General features: G+C 58.5%; 1 protein-coding gene across 1 annotated transcript in view; it reads left to right on the top strand.

Moving 5' to 3' along the window:
• NCOR2 (nuclear receptor corepressor 2) overlaps window positions 1–15,274 on the top strand; it is a 189,920-nt gene that overhangs the window by 121,180 nt on the left and 53,466 nt on the right. The window contains exon 18 of the mRNA XM_040251285.1: window positions 6,826–6,972. Within this exon, the coding sequence (XP_040107219.1) occupies window positions 6,826–6,972 (147 nt within the window). The remainder of the gene's footprint in view (window positions 1–6,825; window positions 6,973–15,274) is intronic.

Raw genomic sequence — 15,274 nt, forward strand, 5'->3', positions numbered from 1 at the left:
TAGGGAGCTGTCACCACCTCCAGCTGGAGCTGAACTTCATCTTGGGTGCACTGTTCCCCAAACCTGGATTCTTCTGGTGTTCAGAAGGAGGAGAGAGTTGGGGTTTCTGCCTGAACTTGGGGGACCCAGCCAGATACCAGGGTAAGCTCCTGACCCTTCTCTTGTTGCTTGTCAGCAGCCTTGAAAGTAAAGTCAAGCATCTCCCAGCCCACTCGAAATTCCAGGAGCAAAATCCACACATGGGCATTCAAGTTGGTGCTTCCTCAGAGAAACAGACCCAAGGCAGGTTACACAGTAATGACAATCCCTGTTAGCACGTGGCCGGTGCTGACTGGTCCCTGAATTTTGCATGAATTATCTTACTTAATCCTCCAAGGGACCCTCAAGGCAGCCTCTCCATATTTGAGGACACACATGTGTGTGCACACACTCACACATGCACACAGACACACCTTCTGCTTTGCAGATGGGAAAACTGAGGCCCAAGGGGCTGAGTGATGAGCCGGGGCTTACAACAAATAACCTGGAGTTGCTTGGCCCCAGAATTTACCACTTGGCTGTGCTCTATTGGAAAACTTGACATTGAACGCATAATTTCCCAAAATGGTAGGATGCCAGGTTGCACACAGGTGATTTTTTTTCATCTTAATGTCTTTGATCATGTGTTGGGAGATCACATCGTCCCTAAGATTTGCAGATATAATAGCTGAAGCTGAGGCTAATGTAGGCACTGAGGCTTACTTTGAAAAGAGTAGAAAGGTAAGTCCAAGTTCAGGTGTGAGGTTGTCTGGCGAATCCCCTCGGGGACTGGCGGGAGGTGTGTTGGAAGCTCAGATACACGGTAGGTTTCCAGCAAGGTCGCCAACCCTGTGCTGAGTCCAAGTCAAACCCGCCCAGGGCTTGGAGTTTCCGAAATAAGGAAGTGGCATGACTCAGGACTAAATCGGCTGGTTTTTCTTTCTTTCTTTTCTTTTCCCCCACTCTTTTGATAGTGTTTTAGGCAGAAAATCTTGTTTTGCAAACCAGTTTCTCTTGGAAAGCGGCGGTTGGTGGGAGAGCTGTAGACACATCCTTCTTGCAAGTGGCCTGTTCTGCTTCACGGAGGGAATAGAAAACTTCAGGGCTGGCTGGGGCTGGCTGGAGTGGTGGGAAACAAGTGTTTCCTGGGGTGGGGGGGGATGCAAGTTTCGGGGGGAGGGCTGCAGCTGTGAAATTCCCAGGACGCAGATGGATGGCAGTGTGGTACTGCCCGCGGGTGCTGGAAAGATTCCTCCACCCTCAGGTTATCAGAATTGCCCATGGTGGGGTTGGGGGGTGTAATTGGTGCAGGTTTGCAGACCCCAGAGATGAGAGCTGCCTGCAGTGGGGACCCTGAGAGGGTAGCACCTTGGGGAGGGTCATGACAGGGACAAGGTCTTTCTGGGGGCCTGTGTACTTGACTTGATGAGGGCTTAGACATTGCTCCCATGAGAACAGTTCGTCTCAGGCCCCCAGACAGTGTATGAGAAGCTCTCTGCTGAGGGTAGCCAGGGCAGCCAGAGTGGCCAGGCCAAGCCCCCTTACAGGGAACCGCCCCTCACCATCACCCCCTGCTCCTTCGCCTCTTTGTGTGCTCCGTGACTCAGACCTCCTGGCTTGACTTCCTGTCTTGGTCAATTTCACTTCCTAGTTCCTGCCTCCCCACCGCTTCAGAACGAAACTCCTTCCTTAGAAATTAGAAGTGAGGTCGGGGAATCCAAACCACAGGGGATGTTGGCAGAATCTGCTGTCTGGGGGCACAGAGTGCGTGAGGGCGGGCCCCTGGTGTGAGAGGAGGGCACTCCCTCCCTTCTCTTCTGGGGAAGGTTCAGGACCCCCCATGGGGATAAACGATCAGCCCACTCCTCTCTTTGAAGCTGGGGTCCCCAGCAAGGTAGCAGAGGTGCCTGGGGGATGCCCAGTGAGCCCCCAAACCCACATGCCTAGGGTATCTGGAGTTTTATTCATTTGCCGGGTGCCTCCTGCCCACCTAGCAGTTGTGGGTGCAGAGACACTGCCCTCAGTGAGCAGCGGAGCCAAGGAGCTAATTTCAGGGAGCAGCGATAAGTGCTCTGGAGATACCAAAACCCCATGACGGCAGGGTGGCTGGGAGGAGAGCTTTGGAAAGAGTGGTCACAGCAGGCTTCTCTGAGGAGCTGTCCCTTGAAGCTGAGAAGTGAAGGAAGGCAGAAGGAGGTCTGTGAAAAAGCCATGCAGGCAGCAGGGACAGTGAGTACAGATGTCCTGGGGCACACCTAGGGGCTGGGCAGGAAAGGTCCTGGTGGGTGGCTGGAGCAAGGAGAGAGGTTGGACAGTGGGGGCGGGGTGAGTCTGCAGGGCCTCACGCACCACACCAAGGCCTTTGGGTGTTATTCCAAGAGCATTGGGTCATCACTGGCAAATCTGAAGCAGAGGAGTGACCCGATTGGATTGGCATCCTTAGAAGCCCCCTTGGGCCTCCCTTGCAGAGAAAGGATCGTGGGACTCGGGTGGGACGTCCGGCTCCCCAGCACGGTTGGGCTCTGTTGTCCTCCCTGGGGGTGAGCCCCAGGGCTCACGGCGAGGACTGGGGGCAAGGCAGTGGGACAGGGGTGGACTGTTGTTCCTTGGGTTTCATGGGCAGGATGGAGAGGCTTGAAGGCAGAAGGGATGAGCAGGTCAATGACCTGGGAGTTGAAGAAATCGTTTGTGACCTGGATCTTGCTCCAAAGTTCAACTCAGTTAACTTTCAACTCCCTGGGAGCTGCCTGGGGCATCTGTAGCAGGTGTTTTTTATGGGGCACAGGCTGACCTGGGCGTCTCAGAGGGAAGAAAAAAGTAGCCATGGCCCCAAGACCCTCGGGGAACAGAGAGCTCCTTAAGGACTCCAGAAGCTCCCCCTCCCATGCTCAGGGGTTGGAGGTCTCACTTGCATTTGGAAGAATCCCCTCAGATTCTGTTTCCTCCTAGAAGGCGAACCTAGCCTTGCCCACCCACCGCCCCCTTCCAGCCCATCCAGACTTCTAGAGTCCCCCACGATGGGCCTGGCCACCCTGGCAGCAGTCAGGCGGGAAGGGGGACAGACCACAGGTGGAACCAGCGCCCAGGGGAATGACGGCGGAAGAAGCTGTTTGCTCCCCGGCTGCCTGCCGGGCTGGAGAAGCTCTGTTTTTCTGAACCCTCATTTGTTCTTACCGCTGCTGACGCCGCCACCGCCACGGATGGGGAGAGAGGCGGGGGGAGGCCAGGGCCAAGTTGGCCCGCCCCCTTCTGAACCTGGGCTGCTGCCACGCTCCCCCGCCCGCCCGCTCCCGGAGCCTCCGTCTGGAGGTCACATTCAGCCCTGACGCGTCTCGCTGGGTCAGGCAGCAGGAAGATCGGCCGAGTCCTTGCGCGCCGCGGCGAGGCTGCCGGACAGGCGGTGGGGGTGAGGGTGGAGGTGGTGGAGGTCTTTGGGGCGTCAGGGGTCCGGGGGCTGAGCGCCCACGCTGGGCACGTCGGTGCCCGGAGGAGGCGCGGACGCGGTGCTCCCTGGTGACGCCTGGCACGGGGCACCGAGCACACAGCCGACAACTTCCCGCCGCCCTCCCCCATCAGGCGAAGGGCACCTCGCATGCCCGCAGCTGCGGGGGAGGGGGGGTGGTACGGCTCAGGGGTGGCAGCGCTGCCGGAGGAGCCCTGGGCCACCACGGGGGGGGGGGCGGGCGGGCCGGCGGGCCGGTGCGCGCAGCACAGAGCTGCTTCCCCGCCCTCCCCGGAGCCAGCCTCCGCCTGCCGCCCTCCATCGCCCGGCCCCTCCCACCGCCCGGCCCCTCCCTCCTCCCTGCTCCCCTCCTCCCTCCCTCCTCCCTCGCGCCGCCGTTGGACGAGAAGGATGTGAGGCTGAGCTGAGCCGCCAGCAGACGCCAGCCAGAAGCCTTGCGGAGCCGGCACCACGGCCGCCCAGCCTCCCGCCTCCCAGCCCGCTGCTCCCAGCTCCGATCCCTGGAGCATCCTCCAAGCCGTATGTTTCCGGAAAACTTGGCCGAGGGGGAGACGCAGATGAGAGGATGTGAGTGAGTGGCTCCGGGGAGGGGACTGGGGATTGGGGGGGCTCTTGGGCCACGGTGACGGGGACCCCAGGGGTGACAAGGACCTCAGGGTGTGGGGGGGGACTCGGGGTTTCTCTACCGTGGGGTCCCACCTCACTTTCTTCTAGGGCCCCTTCCCAGCCTCTCTGGCTGTTGGGTGGGGGCTCCCTGGGAAGGAGGTCTGTGTTGAGGCGGATCCGGGAGGGGTCCTGGACAGTGTGCTCAGAGGTGCTCTCTCCAGGTCGAGGAGTGGGGGGCTTTACGCCTCATCAGGTTCAGGTTGTCCCCAAAGCATGGTGAGGTCTACAGGGCATCTCCCTGTGCCCAGCACCCTTGGTCTGGGTTCTCAGAACCAGAAGACAGCCCATGCCCATCCACCCCCACCCCAGGTGTCCTGGCCGGTAATATTAGGACACTCACCCTAGCTCTTCGCACAGCACTTAAAGAAACTGAGGCCCAGAGAGCAGAGGGAGTGGTGGGGACCACACAGCAAGTCTGGGCAGAGCTTCAGGGTGGCTCAGTCCAGCGGTCCTTCCCAGGCGGCTTTCAGGCAGGGCTGGGCGACATCCCCCCACCCGCCCCCAAGCCCCCGCTGCTGCCACGAGTGGAGTTAATTAGAACCTCAGTCTCTCAGCCAACTCCACGCCATCTCCTTATTTATGTGTCCAGCTTGTAAATGTCAACCTCCCTGGGGTCCAGCCACCCCCTGGGTCCTTGTCCATCCCCCCTCCCTACCCCCCACATACTTACCCCCCCAGCAGGCCCAGATGGGAGACCCGCCCTCTCCCTCCCGGGGTTCCGGCCCAACGTGTTTGCCTGGGCTCTCTTGGCCCCGGTTGGGGAAATATAAATAAACGCGTCCCCGTCGTCCTCGGCCAGGTTCTCTGGAAGTGGCAGCTGCTGCTGGCGCAGGCGGCGGGAAAGGTCAGGGGGCTGGGTTACACTTGATCCCACACCCTGACTCCCCCCGCCCACCCCCCCCCCCCCCCCCCCCCCCCCCCCCCCTCGAGGGCCCCTGAGCGGCGGCCGTGGAGCCACGTGGCCTGGTGGCCTCCGCAGGGGAGCAGGTGGCCTGTCAGTCCAGCACCCCCTCCCCCACCCCGCTGGGCCTACAGGCGGGAGAGCGGACAGCCCCGGACCCCATGTCCACTCGGCCCCGTGGCCCACCCCATGAGCCTGTGAGTTGCTCTGGTCTCCGGAGCATCGGTTTCCCTCCCGTCCAGGGGATGTGAAAACGGCCGTGGCCTCGACAGCAAGGATAAGAGGGAACCAAGTCTTTGAAGGGCTTTGCAAACTCCAGGTTGCTCGGCCATGTGACACGGTGGTTTGTTGGTGTTGTTTTTGATGCTGTTTTATTTCTGTGTGAGCCTTGTATGTAGCAAGCCGCCGGCACATGTTTGGATGAATGGGTAGATGGAGGGAGGGAGGGATGGATGAATGAATGAAAGACAGAAAATACCGAGAGGCAGAATGTCAGCCCCTCAGGCTCCCACCCCTGCAAAATATAGCCCTCCTGGCTTGCAGCTTGATTTGATTCAAGGAAAACGACCTCAAACTTCGTTATGGGAAATCTTTCACTAGTCGTTAGGAGTCTAGCTCTGGGGCTCAGAGGCCGCTCTGTTCCCAGCAACCTGACTCAGGCTTCGTTCCTGCTGCCCTCTGGGGGCCCAGTCCTGCCCCGCAGCCCCTGGAGGCTGGAACCTCCCCTTAGCCCCTCCTGCAGCTGTCAGGAGGGGGGCAGGCCCTACCTGCTTGGGCTGACCTGGGTGCACAAGGCATGCTGCTCACCAGGGGATATGAGACATAAAAACATAGAGGTACCGGCTGATGTGAGGCGACCCCATATACTGGGAGCACGGCGGGCAGATGGGCTGAGACTCAGGGCCAGCTGGAGGCGGGTGGGGGGGGGCCGTCGGGAGGGACTGTATTTCTGCTGAGCCTGGCATTTACGGTGTTGAAAATGGAATAGGGGCTGGAGGTGCAGCTCTGGCCCGAGTCTGTGGGCATGGAGGGAGCTTTCTCTGCCCTAGGTGAGTCTGGGGTGGCGCCTGCCAATTCCTAGGGGTTTCTCCCCACATCAGAAGTCTGTGAGTCTGTGTGAGAAGCTCATGGAGATGAGGGTGGCTGTGATTTGTGGAGGCAAGTCCACCCCAGATCCTGAACGAACCCGGTGGGGCACGAGTCCAGGGTGGGCCTTTAGGTGTCCCAGGGGAGCTTGGGGTTGCCCCAGTTAACCTGGGCGCAGAGGCTCCTGGCCCGATTCACCCCCACCCGAACTCCACCCTCCCACCCCTGCTCACACGTTCCTTCCTTTCCCTGGCCCGGTGCGGCCGGAAAACAGCCCTGTCTCCCGAGGCCTCCTCGTCTGCAGCTGCAAGCGAGTGTCAGTGCCGGGTCACGACCGGCAGGGGAGGAGGAGAGGTGGGGCCCCGGGCGGGGTCTGTGCCCCTGACCTCAGCCCCAGAACCCTGGATGGTGACCTCAGCGGGGGTGCACCCTGGCTGTTCCCACCTGCCCTTCCAGTTCCTGGAGCCCAGGCCTCTCTCAGGGAACCCAGCCCCCTCCTTCTTGTGCCCTCCCCCACCAGCCCAATCCCCGTGTGTGTCTCTTTCCAGAAACCCTGGACCGGTACAGTGAGCCTGAGGCCCGGGATCAGGGCTGTTTTTGGCCCGGGGCTCTGCTCTCCATGCCACAGACACAGGCCCTCTCTGCCCTTCCAGCCCTCTGACGCCCCTCACGTGCCGTCCTCCTCCTGTAGGTCTCCTGGAGCACGGCCGGAACTGGTCGGCCATCGCCCGGATGGTGGGCTCCAAGACGGTGTCCCAGTGTAAGAACTTCTACTTCAACTACAAGAAGAGGCAGAACCTGGATGAGATTCTACAGCAGCACAAGCTGAAGATGGTGAGTCCCCCACCAACCTCCTCTCCCCTCCTCCCCTGCTGGGGTCACACCGTGGTCCCGTGTGGTCACTGCAGCCCCAGAGCCCTGGGCAAGGAGGAGTCTTAACCCCAGGTCTCGCTCAGGATTCAGCCAGCCCCTCCTGGTTCTTGCTCAGTGGTCGCCCTGAAATGCTGCTGGGACTGATTCCATGCCGTCAGCATCCCTCCTGGGTACTTCGATGGACAGGCCCACCCTCCCGCCTCCCCGGCTCCACCACCACACCCCCGCCCCCTTCTCACTAGCACTCCCCGGTCAGACCCCTCTGAGGGCCTTGAGCTCCAGGCAGGGAGGAAGGAAGGAGCGTGGTGGGTCAGGGCACTGACTCACCAGAGACTTGGGGCTGTCAGCAGATTGGAATGAAGACCCGGGGCAGATGAACCCTAAGTCAGCATCACCCCCTACCCCCATTTGAACTCACAGTCTCAGGGCCACCCCGAGGAGCAGCCGGCTGAGCCCTGTCCTCCAGGGGACTAGAGAAGCAGCTCAGACCGCCCCCTCCCCCAGGAGCACAGAAGGGGCGGGCTCGCCTCACTGCTCCTATGAATGGTCTGCACACTTCCTCCGCAGCTGTTACTGGGAAGCTGTTACAGGGCCATTTGGGGGCGGCATCTTTTCTTCTCTCTTTTTTTTTCCCTTTTCTTTTCCCTCTCTCTCTCTGCCTCCCTCTCTTCCTCCTCTCTCCCTCCCTCCATCCCTCTCTGTTCCCCTTTTGGGCACACTTGTGACATGTCAAGCACGGTCATCATTTCAGATCTGGGGAAACTGAGACTCAGCCAGGCTCATAAATAGCAGACTTGGGGGTGAACCCACAGCTACGTGACCTGAGGACTCACGCCTCTTGGTCGGCGGGCTGCGAAGTTCCTTGCAGATGTGAGGCACAAGAGGGGCACACACAGCTCTCCACCCACAAGTTCCCCACGATCGGGCGGCTTCTGCTAGGTTTGAAGTATGTGCAGCCTGTCTGGGAGGTGGGGGTTGAATTGCTCCTCATGCAGCCCACCGTGGTCCAGAGAGGGCAAGCAGGCTGCTGGGGTCACACAGCATGGCAGGTGGATCAGGGACCAAAATCTCCCTCTTTGAATGCTCCTGGAGTGCTGTGCTAAATTTGAGGACATCACTCCCCAGCCCCTGAGCTTCCCAGGTGGTGCAATTGGTAAAGGACCTGCCTGCCAGTGCAGGAGACATAAGAGACATGGGTTCAATCCCTGGGTCAGGAAGATCCCCTGGAGGAGGAAATTGCAGCCCACCCCAGTCTTCTTGCCTGGAGAATCCCACAGACAGAGGAGCCTGACCACAGTCCATGGGGTCGCAAAGAGTCTGACATGACTCAACGACTTAGCCCACCCACTCCCCAGCCCCCTGAGTATTCTTGGTTGGAGGAGGATGCTATTGCATGGCCCTGTGGTCAGGGCTGAGGCCCATCTGCAGGCTTCATTGGGTCAGGCCTCTGCCTGCACCCCGTCCCCATTGTGTCCGGTCAGGCTGTGCCCCCGCCCCTTCCCTGCTTTCTCTGCAGTTGTTTCCCGGCGCTCCTCTGTTCCTCCTCAAGCTTCAGGCAGGGCTCGCTCGAACACAAGGAGCTCTGCTGGTCTTCTAGATTTTCCAGGACTCTGGTTTCTGCAGGGAGGAAGGTGGTGAGGGCTGAGGCTGAGGGGCACCTGGTCTGTAACACAACGCTGGCTAAGATCTCGTAGCACAAGGTGGCAGTGGTGGTTGGAGGTGGGTGGCAGGTCACCTGTACACACCAGGGGCAGGGGCTGGCCCTGACATCCCCCAGGGACAGAAATGTCTTCTTCCTGCTCCCTCCCCTTCTCCCTCTGACCTGTCAGTCCTCCCTGCCTCTCCCCTCCCCCTCCCATTTTCTGCTCAGCCCAGCCCAGTGCCCACACACCAGTGTGCTTTCCCCAGGCTATTGGGTTACAGGAGTCTCCTCACAGAGCCTGCTGGCCCACAGCCTCACTTTCCAGGTTTCACTGGGGCACGGCCCTGCTGCACCCCTGAAGACCCCAGAACTTGAGAGCATGGGTTGGGGAACCAGAGATACTAGCTGGATAGGTGGTGTGGCTCGTCCTCTGGGAGAAAGTGAAATCTAGCCCTGGCTTCATGAATTGACACCTGTGACCTTGGGTAGTAGCTTCACCCCACGAGCCTCAGTTTCCTCATCTGTAAATGATAATGACAACGCTTACTCCTAGAACTCAGGCTGCCCTAACTACTAGTAGTAGTATCAGCATCATTTTTAAAGCCACTGCCTCCCCCTTTTCTTCTCAGCGGTGTTTGAGGTGCTCTCTTGAATAATATGTGCAGGAACAGTCATGGTAGGGACTCACCCCAGACACCCAGATTCAAATGCAGATTCTGATGCTTTCTAGCTGTGCAACCTTGGGTGAGTGGTTTGTCTTCTCTGGGCCTTAGTTTCCCCACTTATGAAATGGGGATAATTCCCACCTCAAGGTGGGCTTCCCAGGTGGCGTAGTTGGTAAAGAATCTACCTGCCAGTGCAGGAGACACAAGAGACATGAGTTCGATCCCTGGGTGGGGACCAGTATTCTTGCCTGGAAAATCCTCATGGACAGAGGAGCCTGGCAGGCTGTAGTCCATGGGGTCACAAAGAGTCAGGCACGACTGAGCACTTACATGTCCACCTCAAAGGGCTGCTGTGGGAATGGTTTGAGTGAAATGGGTGTGGGATGCTTAGAAGTGTTCCTGGCATGTCGTGAGCGTCCCCCACTGAGAGCCACGTGGCGGCGGCAGTGTTGGCGGGTTCAGTAGTGAATTGCCTGTGGCCACCTGGTGCCTGGTGGCTTGGATGACCGGACAGTGTAAATGCACTCCTTCCCTGCTGACTGCGAAGGAGTGGACTTACACTGAAGGCTGCGGAGAAAAGTGCACTGAGAGATGGGGTGTTGCATCTCTCTTGGTTGTTCATTGGGTATAGAGTATGTCCACTCCTGGATTGCCTGAGGAATTGGTTCATTAATCGATTGGTTCATTCATTCATTCACTCATCCAAAGAGGCAGCCTAGTCAGATGGTACAGAGTGGGGCCCTGGACTAAAGGGCACACAGAGCTCTGCTGCCTCCTGACTGGTGGTGCCCGTGGCACTCAGCCTCCCTTTAAAGGAGGTAAGACCGGCCCCCGTCGTGGGCTTGCTATGAGCTGCAGAGGCTTTCCTACTTGTAAAGGGCCAGGCGTGGTCCTTGATCAGTGCTTAATAAGTATTGGACCTCACCCCCGTTGCACACTCGGCATGGCTTTACTTAGTACCTACTATGTACCAGGGAAGAAATGGGAGGTGCCGTCCATATACATGTGGTGGGGTTTCCTGCTGGGCTGAGGAGCTGAGTCTTTCTTTAATGGACAGTGGGAACCATCGAAGGGTTGTGAGCTGAGAGGCCACCCAGCGGGGGCTGGGCTTGAGGTAGATTGTGCGGGTCCCAGCAAAGCACAGCCAAAGTTGATAGAGACGGTCGTCCTCCTTGTCCTCTGACCCTGAACTTGCTGGAGGACAGGCAGCATCACTGGTGGGCTGAGGAGGAGGAGGGGGTGTGAGCAGCAGGGGGACCCTGAGCACCATCTTGGGCCCCTCCCCAGACCCCTGAGGTCATCACCATAGACCCCATCCTCAGATGGAGATGCTGAGGTCAGATGGGAGAGGGGCCTGGTGAGGCCACAGAGAGAGTTTGAATTCACATCTGTAGGCGCCCCTGGCTTCCCTTTCTGGACCCCTCCCTGTGTTCCAGGACTCCCACGGAACTCAGCAGAGGTGGTCTTGGTGGGAAGCAATGGCCCAGAAGGTGGGGGCCAGCAGGCCATGTTCTGAGGCCAGCAGACAGGTGAACCTTGCTGATCACTTGTGGATGAGAAAGGGCTGTTTGGGAGAGTGGAGTTGGCTCTCCTTCCCTGCTGACTGTGAAGGAGTGGAGTTACATCGAAGCCTGCGGAGAAAGTGCACTGAGGGATCTGGGGACCCATCAGCCCTGGGTCCATCCATCCTGACAGTGGCCACCCGGGTGCAGGAGTGAGTTTCCCGTCACTGGAGAATGCAGGCAGGCCTCACAAGATGCTGCCCCGCACTCTCCAAATCCCAGGAGGGAGATAGGTCCTTATGATTCCTGAACCAGGGGCAGCCACCTCTGGCTGCCGGCCAGGCCCTGTCTGGAGCTCAGGAAGACATGTCACCCTCCGCCAACAGAGGAAGCAGTGAAGGAAGCAGGGGGTCAGGGGGTGTCCCCTCCTGCCTTGCGCCAGATCTGGCCTGAGTGTGGCCACCGACAACGTCAGCAGGAAGCAGGGTCGGGTGGGCAGGCGGAGCACGTCCCAGAGTTATGTAACATCTGGCACTGGTGACTTCTCCGAGGTTTTCCCTCCCCCTGCTAATGGCCAAAGGTTACCCTTTCCTCCCATCTGTGAATCCAGGCCCTGGGGCTCAGCTTCCGTGTCTCTCTGTCTCTGTCTGTCTCAACCCGTCCCCCGCCTTGTTTTCCTCTGTTGCCTCTTCCTTCTGAAGCTGCACAGGCCTGAAGAGAGAGAGATGGTCAGGCAGGGAAGTACTTGAACCTGACCTGCAGTGAAGTCTGGGCTTCTTGACCCCATGAGCTGTGTGATCTTGGGCAGGTGTCTTTGCCTCTCTGAGCTAGTGTCTTTGTCTACTAGTTTCATGCATCTAAAGAAGTAGTTACAGAGTGCCGAATCTGCACCAGGCTCTGTTCTAGGTGTGCTGGGAATTCAGCTGAGAACAAAGGTGCCAGCCCTCGAGAAGTTAGTTCTAGCTGGAGAGACAAATTAACATTAACACACAGATAATTTCTGATCGTGGTCTGAAGATGGTATGATGAGGGATAGTTGTAGAAAGTGATTGATGGGGAGTGAGATTAGCTCGTTTTGACAGAGTAATCAGGGAAGACCTCTCTGGGGAGGTGATGTACGAGTGAAACCCTGATGGAGGTGGGCATTGTGGGTGTCTGGGAGAAGGATGTTCAGCCAGATGAATGACCAGTGCAAAGGTCCTGTGGCCAGGGCATTGTGAGCACATCTGCATAAGAAGGGCAGTGTTTGTAGAAGACCTGGAAGGTAAACCAGTTAGAGAGCTGAGTGGGGTCTAGATCTAAATCACACTAGACTGTCTGGAGTGGGGAGGACTTGAGTTTTTATATTGTGGGTTCTCGGGAATGGCTGGAGAGTTTAAAGCAGGGAGCAGAATTCTCTGACTTGCAGAGTAGATGTGCAGATACAGGAAATTTGTAAGTAGGGAAGGCTTGGCACATAGTAGGTGCTTAATAAACATCAGCTGCGATCACTAACACTAGTATCGCCAGCATTTCCTGTTCCATACACGTCTCAATTCTGGGGTTTGGGGCCACGTGTGGAAGGATTTGGTATGGTTGCTGGGACACGAAGTCCACCAACCTCTCAGACCCGGTGTTGGGGAGATTCCGGTCTTGACATCATCCTCACCCCACTTGGGACAACGTGGCCTGGGCTGCAGGTCCAAGGGACCTCAGTTTCCCCAGGGAGTGCCTCCCCGCCTGGCCCACAGGAAGCCCCTGTTCCCTGTGAGGCTCCGAGTGTTACCCCCAACCCTGCCCCCCGGGCAGCTGATCGCTCACCCTCACCCGGCCCCAAACACTCGAGTGGGTCCCTGTCTGCTAAAAATAGATTGGGGAAGAAGCGGGAACCCTCAGCTGCACCCACAGAACCCACATGCCACAGAACTTTCTCGTGTCCTCGCAAGCTCTAGCCGGGGGACCCTCCCGGGAGAAGCTCGGGATTTGGGGCTGGGCTGCACCAGCCCCTGGAGGCGGGCAGATGGCAGCGGAGCTGGGCGTGCCCAGGGGCCCGGTGGACATTCGGCAGGGTGGGGCTGCAGCCCTGGCCGAGTGCTGGTGACGGAAACCGTGACTAACGGGCAAACGGACTTTTCCCTCTTCCTGCCTGTACTCTGAGCGGCTGTACTCCGAGGAGCCCCGTTTGCTCAGGAAGGAGACAGGACAGGAAGTGATCTGACTCCTGGGCAGGGGCTGGGGCTTGGGGACCCCTGAGGCCTGCTCAAGGCCCTGCATGGTAAGGGGCCAGGCTGGGCAGGGCCTGCTGGCACCTGGAGGTGATGGGGCATTTGTCCGAGAGTGAGTTGGGCTGCATGGGGCCGGGGAACTGGCAGAGGGGAGGTGCATTAGTGCCCTTTTCCCTGTAATAGCTTACCACAAACTGGTAAGGAAACTTGCTATCTTGCAACCCTGGAGGCTAGAAGTCTGAAATCAAGGTGTCGGCAGGGTCCTGCTCCTTCCAAAGGCTCCAGGGGAGGACCCCGCCCTGCTCTCCCAGCTTCTGGGGCTGGCCCACAATCCCGAACATTCCTCAGCTGGTGGCTCTGGGTGCCTCTGTGTTCGAGATTCCCTCTTCTTCTAAGGACACCAGTCATATTGGATTTAGGGTCCTCCCTCATAGCGCAGTTGGGCTTCCCTAATAGTTCAGTTGGTAAAGAATCCGGCTGCAATGCAGGAGACCTGGGTTTGATCCCTGGGTTGGGAAGATTCCCTGGAGAAAGAAATGGCTACCCACTCCAGTATTCTGGCCTGGAGAATTCCATGGACTGTATAGTCCATGGGGTTGCAAAGAGTCAGATACAACTGAGCAACCTTCTTCTTCTTCTTCTCACCTAATAAGACCTCATCTCACCTAATTACATCTGCAAAGAGCTCATTTCTAAGTAAGGTCCCATTCTAGGGTTCAAAGTGAAAGTGAAAGTAAAGTGGCTCAGTCATGTCAAAGTCTTTGCAACCCCATGGACTGTAGCCTTCCAGGCTCCTCTGTCCATGGGATTCTCCAGGCAAGAATACTGGAGTGGGTTACCATTTCCTTCTCCAGGGGATCTTCCCGACCCAGAGATCGAACCCAGGTCTCCCGCATTGGAGGCAGATGCTTTAACCTCTGAGCCACCAGGGATGTTTATTCTGGGAGGAACCTAGTCATCCCAGGGTAAGGGGCTTTGCTGGGAGCTGTTGACACGTCTAGGAGCATTTAGGTTCCATCTCCTTCCTTGGGAACCCAAAGGGTTCAGGCTGTGACCCCTCCCATCACACTGGCAATATTCGGGTGGGTCCCCTCGTAGGGGCCAGTCCACCCCCCTGGGAGTCCCTGGTCACTTCGGATCCCCAGCACACGCTGCCTCTACACGTGCCCTGACTCTGCCAACTGTGTGTTCAGGCCTCGATGCTGCCCATTCAGTCACTCAGTAAGTCAATCAACAAACGCTTTCTGAACCTCTGCCTGGCTCAGCCTGGGGGTAAAGAGACATCCTCCTGGGGCACCTGGCACAGTGAGGTGCAAAGACGAGAGCCCTCGAGGAGGAGTTGTGCCAAGGCTGGGGGTGGGCCCCTGGCTCCCAGAGTGGGGAGCAGGGCTTCTGGGGACCAGACGGGGGTGGTGGGGTGGGGAGGTGTGGAGGGAAGTGAAAGACTGCCAACCAAGGGCCTTCTTTCTGTTCCTCGAACTACCCAGCTGGTTCCACCTCCAGCCTCCGTACTTGCAGTTCCTTCCACCTGGGCCATTCTCGTCCAGAGCCTTGTCTGGCCAGCTTCTTCTCAGGACTCAGCTCAGATGTCACCTCTTCCGAGAAGTCTTTCCTGAGCCCCACCCCACTGCAGTCTCGCCCCACCCTGTCTGTCCCCATGGGCTGCCGTGCTTCCACCTCTGAGTCTTCTTTTTAATTGATGTGTTGATTGCTGTCTCCCTGACTAGCTGGCCTGTGGAGGGGCAGAGACCCTGTCTACATCATTCGTTGTGCTTTCTTGTCCCCTGGCGTACTATAAATGACACGCCACCCAAGCTAGCCTGGGGGCAGGTGGTGCCACACGGGGACACATCATTCATTCATTCTCGCCAGTGCACTGACTGCACCGCCTGGCAGTGTACCCTCCAGGGGGTGTGGTCATCTCTCTGGCTCAGACAGCCAGCAGGGCTGGAGCAATCCGGGGGGGCCTCCCAGGCAGAAGCAGCCCTTCCTCACCCGTTCCGGAAGGATGTCGGGGCAGCCCCTAGGCCACATTGCGTCCTGGTGTACCTGGGACACGATGGAAGAATGAAGCTCTGGGTAAAAATAGCCACTGGCACGTCTGGCCATGGAGCTGGAGCGCGAGCGGGGAAGAGCGCCCTTGGGACAGTGGCCGAGATCACTGTCCCTGGCAGCTATGGCAGGCATCTGGTTCCGGGAGCCCCCGGACTGGCAGCCCAGGTCCTGGCCCTGGTGCTGGCCCTGACCTGCCACT

The sequence above is a fragment of the Oryx dammah genome, unplaced genomic scaffold, assembly GCF_014754425.2.
Source record: "Oryx dammah isolate SB20612 unplaced genomic scaffold, SCBI_Odam_1.1 HiC_scaffold_12, whole genome shotgun sequence".
NCBI classification, from domain to species: Eukaryota; Metazoa; Chordata; class Mammalia; order Artiodactyla; family Bovidae; genus Oryx; species Oryx dammah.